This window comes from Hemicordylus capensis, chromosome 5 (genome assembly GCF_027244095.1).
Source record: "Hemicordylus capensis ecotype Gifberg chromosome 5, rHemCap1.1.pri, whole genome shotgun sequence".
NCBI classification, from domain to species: Eukaryota; Metazoa; Chordata; class Lepidosauria; order Squamata; family Cordylidae; genus Hemicordylus; species Hemicordylus capensis.
Window position 1 is genome coordinate 78,956,246 of NC_069661.1, and position 7,382 is coordinate 78,963,627.

The 7,382-nt window shown below is 40.1% G+C and overlaps 1 protein-coding gene across 5 annotated transcripts in view; it reads left to right on the forward strand.

Moving 5' to 3' along the window:
* CEP44 (centrosomal protein 44) overlaps nucleotides 1-6,217 on the forward strand; it is a 36,694-nt gene extending 30,477 nt beyond the window's left edge. For all 5 annotated transcript variants that reach the window (XM_053256164.1, XM_053256161.1, XM_053256165.1 and 2 more), the window contains 3 exons: nucleotides 3,180-3,301; nucleotides 3,617-3,654; nucleotides 4,343-6,217. In XM_053256164.1, the coding sequence (XP_053112139.1) occupies nucleotides 3,180-3,301; nucleotides 3,617-3,654; nucleotides 4,343-4,391 (209 nt within the window). In that variant the 3' untranslated portion in view covers nucleotides 4,392-6,217. The remainder of the gene's footprint in view (nucleotides 1-3,179; nucleotides 3,302-3,616; nucleotides 3,655-4,342) is intronic.
* Nucleotides 6,218-7,382: the final 1,165 nt, after the last annotated feature.

The following is a 7,382-nucleotide window of genomic DNA, read 5'->3' on the forward strand; positions in this document are numbered from 1 at the left end:
TACTCAACCATTTGTATGGCTATATTTTGATAAATAGCCATAAAAATGCTTTGGCCAGCAGTCCAGCAAGCAGATTCCCCCTAGGGAAAGTCCCCTTGCTCTGTGGCTGAGATTGAATGGTGGGGGGAATCCACACTACAATCCTTTCCAATGCTGTGATTGGAAAGTAGGTCTGGAGACATCCTCCCACCCCAAAGTCTGGTGGTCACTTCTCCTGAACAAAGGTAGAGGCCACATAACTATATGAGGCGCTGCCTTTCTGGGCAGGTAACATCTCCCAGAGAAACCATCGGCAAGTAATTTGATGAGAGCCACCCTGGGCTGCAGCAGAAGTGGCTGTGCAGTTGTGTCATGGGATAAAGCTTTCTGGTGAACCATCCACCCAGCCAACAGCCCACCCACCCCTAGCACCAAGTTCGTGATTGCTGTTCTGTATGCATCCCCTACAACCCCATTGCTATCTCAAAGTGCCCCTTGCCATTTTGGGGTGTCAGTAATAAAGCATGACTGCGTGGCTTGGAAGTTCCTGCAAAGACAGTGGTGTAAGTGGTGTGAGGAAGGGGTTTAAATGTCATTGCGCTGCTGAAGGTAGCTGTCAAGGCCAAAGAGGCACCATCATTGGAGGCCGTGATGGGTTGGATGTGGGCTAATAAACTGAAATTGAATCCAGACAAGACGGAGGTAATGTTGGTCAGTAGGAGAGCCAATCGGGATGAGGAGATTTTACCGGTTCTGGATGGGGTTGCACTCCCCTTGAAAGAGCAAGTATGCAGCTTGGGTGTACTACTGGACCCGGCTCTGCTTTTGGAAGCTCAGGTGGAGGCGGTGGCCAGGGGTGCCTTTGCACAGCTTCGGCTAGTGCGCCAGCTGCGCCCCTTTCTCAAGAAGGCAGATCTGGCCACAGTTACCCATGCCTTAGTCATGTCACGGCTGGATTACTGTAATGCGCTCTACGTGGGGCTGCCCTTGAAGAATATCCGGAAACTGCAGCTAGTGCAAAATGCAGCAGCTAGGGGTTTATCTGGAGCTGCCCGGTGGGAGCACATCATACCCATTTTGAAAGAGCTGCACTGGCTACCAGTTTGTTTCCGGGTCTAATTCAAGGTGCTGGTTTTGACTTTTAAAGCCCTTAATGGTTTGGGCCCGGGATACTTGAGGGACCGCCTGCTCCTTAGGGTTGCTGCCCACTTGATGAGGTGATCTGAAGGGGCTCTGCTCCAGGTGCCGACAATGAGAGATGCTCGGTTGTCGTGCACGCGGGACAGGGCCTTCTCTGTTGCTGGCTACAATCTGGCTACATGAGTGGACCATAGCTTGCTGGAATTTGGCCTTGGTAAACCAGAAAGAGGGAGGGGCTCCTCTGACCAGAAGCTGGAGGTTTCCGGACCATGGTTGGCTGATCATCTGCAGGATGATTCCTGGCTTTGACAATTAACCTCAGGTACATCAACTTTGAGCCACCTAATGGCGCAGTGGGGAAGTAACTTTCCTAGTGAGCAGGAGGTTGCTGGTTTGAATCCCCACTGGTATGTTTCCAGACTATGGGAAACACCTATATTGGGCAGCAGCAATATAGGAAGATGCTGAAATGTATCGCCTCATATTGTGCGGGATATGGCAATAGTAAACCTTTCCTGTATTCTACCAAAGACAACCACATGGCTCTTTGATCGACAGGAGTTGACACTGACTCGACGGCACAACTTTACCTTTTACAACAACCTTGGTTTCCCGCCCTGGTCAATTATAATATTTTCATGTAGGCAAAAGGAGCTCTCACTCTCTGTGTGTAACTAAACCTGTTGCTTTATTTTTGTGGGGGGGGGGCCTGATTTTTCTGCTGCATGTAAAGAACATTATCTAATGTTAGCTGATATCCAGACTAACGCTGCATTGGCACACCATGGGTTTTCCATCACAAAAGGGAGGAGGGGTGATTTTCGATGATCTCCTCTTTGCTCTGCAGTGAACTCTTGTCTCCTGAAATTCTGTCCCTGAAGATCCCCCAGCACTGAAGGAGATTGTTTCAGGTGTCTGCAGGGGGTAGTACGATCTCTGAAAATCGCCCCTCATTCAAAAGAAAACTGTGGCATGCCAGCAGAGGGTTAGTTTGGATGCCATTATCTCCTCTACCTATAGAACACTTTTATGGAAATTTGCCTGTTATAATTTCACTTTCAGCAACCTTGTTTTCAAAGGCAGAATTTAATCATTGGCCTGCCAAAATGACATTTATAAAGGCTAGGTATATTCTCCCCCACCCCTTTTTAAAAAGTATTTTAGTGATGTTTGCTAAGAAGAAGCTTATGATAGATCTTTGAGTTTTGCCTATTTAAAATATATTCCCACCTAGCTTTAAGGCTCTGAGTTGCTAATAAGCTTAAATAATCTATAGCCTGTGTCCATTCTCCTCTGGCCTATGATAACAATTGTTCCATTAAGATTTAGATATTACAGTCCTCCATTTTCTTATCTGATGATTTGCAAAGCACATCCTTAAGGCTTCTTTCTAACCCTGCAGAAGTAACTGCAGGAAAACAAAATTACTATATCCTCACGTCTCCTCTCAGCCAAATATCTACTGTATGATTGGTGTGCTGTCCAAGTCTGCCTATCTGTAAATTCATTCCTAGTCTTTGAGAATTGGAATTGATTTATCATGATAGAGTACAGCTGCTGTCTGTTGGCTCAGAGATCCGGCAGCAAGTAATATCTCTTTTATACAGTGTTTTCTCATCTGCTCTTTTCTGATCTGCTCTTCATGGAAATATCAGTCTGTTTCTAGGGAAGGGTTTTTTCTTTTTATTTTCTGGGCTTTTTCATTATTGTTAGTGTAGAACATTTTTAGGGTAACGTCAGAATCTTCCTAACATGCAGTAAGTAAGCCTGCACCATTCATATTGCCTATAAATTGGTTTCTGTTGAATAAACATTGACTATATTCTATGGCATCGGCATCAGTTGTCATTGAGAAGTAATTGTGATAAAATAGCTGCTGACATTCATGCTAAGTTAAGCAATAGTACTACTTAGGAGTTACTCTTGAGATTATAAGGCACTAGCTTTGATAGTTCTTTATACATCTCTTGTCAATATATTCTGCAAATCATGGTATGTGTGATGGCTGACCTGATGTGAGAGAGCAAAAAGGCAAAGGTGATCTTTATACTTCTTCACAGAGAGAGAGAAGGTGGAGCTGCCAGAGAGTCTTCATCAGTCGTCTGGATACAGTTCTCTGTTATCTGCAGACCCATCTCCCAAAGCCATGGTAGTTAATCATGGCCCGTCAGAAGTTTCAAAGGTAAGTTAACTGGCAAATGCTGGCTGTTTTTGCTTTTGAAGATCTAAAGAATAAAGATGCTTATGCTTTGTGGGGCTGGTGATAGCAGCAAAACGTTCCTTCAAAACATTTTGGTAAAATAAGTGCTTGTATAATTTGTGTTTTACTAGGAATTGTTCATAATTCAGGATCTTTTTCTTAAATTGCGTGCAAAATGTTTGAGTTTGAAAACTAGTAATAAATTTTTGACACATTGGAATATTTTCCATATATCAGTATTGTGTTTCTCAAACTTACTCTGAAGAATGAATTTAACCCATTGCTCTTAAATTGTAGGAGACAACAATACAAAGAATGGAAAGAATAAGCAAAATGTAAGTGATAGAAAAAGGGCAGAACAAATTTATTTCTCAGTGGGGAATTGTTTTGGCTTAAAACATGTATAGAAAGTACATGTGTTTTCCAACCTCAAAGGTCTTTGCATCAGGTGTGGCATTTCCTAAAGACTCTCCTGGATAATAAATCTAGCTACAATTCTATGTTTGTGGGATGAGGCACTATTTTTGTTTCCAGAATCCAATATAGGTGTGTGTAGTCTTAGTTGCTAGTGATCAGAGTACTGATTTTACGTATAAGAGATTATATTTTCAGGTAGCAATTTGCTGAGTGATGTTTTTCTTCATACGCTTCAACTCTTGCACCACAAATTATGGTAGCTTTTCAAAACCTGGTGCACCAAACTTGGAAGAAAAAGTGTATTGTGAACGTGAAATGTTCAGTTGCTGTATTCCACTTTAGTGTAATTCTGTTTTACTAGGAATTGTTCATAATTCAGGAACTTTTTCTTAAATTGCGTGCAAAATGTTTGAGTTTGAAAACTAGTAATAAATTTTTGACACGTTGGAATATTTTCCATATATCAGTATTGTGTTTCTCAAACTTATGGGTGTTCGTTATAAACAGAAAAATCCAGTTAGCACTTATTTAACTTTACAATGTAATAAGAAGCAAATTTTGTTTAGCCTGTTTACCCTGTTTAACCTATTTGTATAACATCTTTAGGATTGAAGAAACCTCAGAGTTGTTGAAGACCTCAAGTACCACCTCTTAGAGTATTCTACTTATACTCTATTCTACTTATATAGCCAGATACCTGAAAGCAATTATGTATGTCTGTAAAAACGTTAGAGCTATTTGAATCTTCTTTGACTTTTTGTGACTCAAATTATCCAAAAACTATTCATTTGAATGAAAATAAATATTTTGCAATATTTTTGTCACTGACATAATTTGTACATAACTACATGTACTTATTTTGTGTGTATGTGGTGAAGTTGTTCCTGTAGTCTATTTTTGTATTGACATTTCGTGGGTACTGGGCTAAGTAATATGTTTTTTAAAGTGCAGGCTCAAGGACCATGGTTTACATCCTGTTGGAAACACTCCAACTGGGACTTGCATATTGCACCCAAGAGAATTGCATACATACCATCCTGCCATCTGTAAAGTTGTACAAGCCTTAATGAAAACCCAAGTACGCATGTTGTAAATGTGTACTTCTTAGGTGTTTTTTAATATACATTTTTGTGCTCAGTCAGAAAGTACCAACACATTGTAGCTTCCATTAAGACTGACAAAGTGAAGGCCATTTTGATCCGAAACATTAAAATATATAAGTAGGTCAACAGACTTTGACTGGGAAATGTGTTGAGGGTTTTAGTGCTGTATTACCTGACACATTTTAAAACCAGCAGCACAGATGGAGGCCATCCAGTCAGTATACAAAGATATACAACACTTTTATGATTTGAAATCATTTAAAATGACTCTTCAGAGACATACGTTTACATAAAACAGCCATAAGTATGATACAGTCAAATGAAAAATAGGAATTGGAGAAGAGGAGAGCACTTGAGATATTCAGATCTCTAAGTTGCTGCATAATTACTTGTGCTGCACAGGGAACCTTTTAATCAACCGGAATTAATTTCTGTAAGTTCATGTGATAAGATCTTTCAGTGACATTGACATCAAAAGATTTTTAATGGAGTGGTTTACAGATGATGAGAGAGCAGCTGTTTCCTTTTTGTTGTAAAACATGATTTATTTTGTAACTTGAATGTGTCTCTATCTGAATAGTATAAGAGCTAGGATAAATTATTTACACAGGAATTTTTAAAAATTGCAATTCAGTACTGTGTTTAACATCTGTTTTAAAGAGGAAAATGTTTCAAAACAATATTGCAGCAAAATCCCATTCTTTAAATTTTGAAAACATTCGTATTCTCAATATAATAATATAGTTCATGTTCACAGTAATCTTGCCTCAGTTGGAAGGTGAATTCATTTGCCAACCACTCATGATTTTCCAAATTTCTTGTACTTCTAAGCAAATAAATAAATAATTTTTTTAAAAAAATCAGCTCTTTTCATAGGGAAAATTAGTGGTCTTTAAATAATGTTAGTTCCCTTTTCTTTAAATCCTTTCCCAGTACATCCTCTTTGTAAAGGGGGATCAGAACTGTGGACAATGTTCTAATGTAATGTGAATATCCCATAAGTGACATGAAGACAGTTACGATTTTACATGACTTAATTCCTTTTCCAATCCTTAATACTGTTTCCTTTGTTCTTGTGCTTTTATTTATGGAATGTATTCTATTTGACAAGCATAAGCTTGGGGGCGGGGGGGCAGATAAGCATGTGCCTTTTTGGATCCTGGCCTATATCTGTAACTTTTCCCCCAGCAGTAAAAACAGTTTATTGAACACTCTAATTTGTGAAACATAGTAGGATACTGGCTCCACCTTGTGGTGTATACAAACTTCCTGTGACTTTAAAAAATGTGTTTAATTATTCCATACATAGGTGAAAACAAAGAATATGGATAAATATCAGGATACATATTTCAAGAATTAAACATTTCTTAAACTGTTATCAATGATGGCTTGCATGTTTTCTGCATTAGAAGTACAGAACAGGAACTGTTTCTGTACAAGAGGCTGCTTTGGAGTTCAGCAAGATTGTTACTGAGGAGTCAAAACATGCATGGAGAGGGAAAAGGCAGCAATTTTTGCTGATCTCTCTTCCCTCTAAAATGTTCTTGGAGGTCACACATCCCTTGGGGTTATACTTTGGATGACATGGTTGGCTTCCCAGGCCAAAAGAGAGGTAATTGGAATTCACCCACACACACACTAGCACCAGCACACCATTAGTCTCAAACCCTTCAGAAGCACTGGTGCTACCCTGGCTCTTCTCGCTTTGCCCCAGTGCTGTGTTAGTCAGGAGGTCAACCACTCTCCATAGCAGGCCTGCTCAACTTAGGCCCCCCAGCTGTTTTTGGACTACAACTCCCATAATTCTCAGCCACAGCAGCCAATAGCCAGGGATTATGGGAATTGTAGGCCAACATCTGCAGGAGGGCCGAAGTTGAGCAGGCCTGCTCCATAGCATGATGTGGGAGTTTTATCACCTATAAAGGAATCTAATTTTTCAGTCAAGTATTCTGGGCTATTTGCAATCGATTACATACATCTCTCTAGACTTCTTCCTTAAGAATATCTGGTCCACAAGGATTGGTATCCATTGAGCTGAAGAAGTCAAAAGCTTGTGCTATGTGGTATTAGCAACACTTTTCCTTTTATGTACCACAGGCCACAGAAAGGCAGGGTTCTTTTCTGTAACTGTAGTTTGAGTGGTCTTCTGTGCATCATACTTGGGTTTGCACTTTCACAGAACCAAGTTTCTGACCTTTCTAGAGCTTTACCAAATAAGAAAAAAACCCAGGAAAAAGGCCCCTCTAGCTGACAGCCTAGCTCTTTCTCTGTCTTTCACTGACTGCCCCAGTGGCTACTTTAATTACCTTCTTCAGCTTCCTCCTTACAATATTAAGTGAGGGAACTGAGAGCACCTTTTAACCCAATTGGAGTTTGAGAAAGCAGAACTGTCATCTGCATAAAGCAAAAATCACTATTTATTTGCTAACTTTGGTGGATGGTAAGATGGATTATTTAAATGAGAAACCATGGGATTGATATAAAAAATTAAACAAGGGTGCCAAAGTGCACTCTTGTGTGACACTTCTTCAAGTTGGAATTTC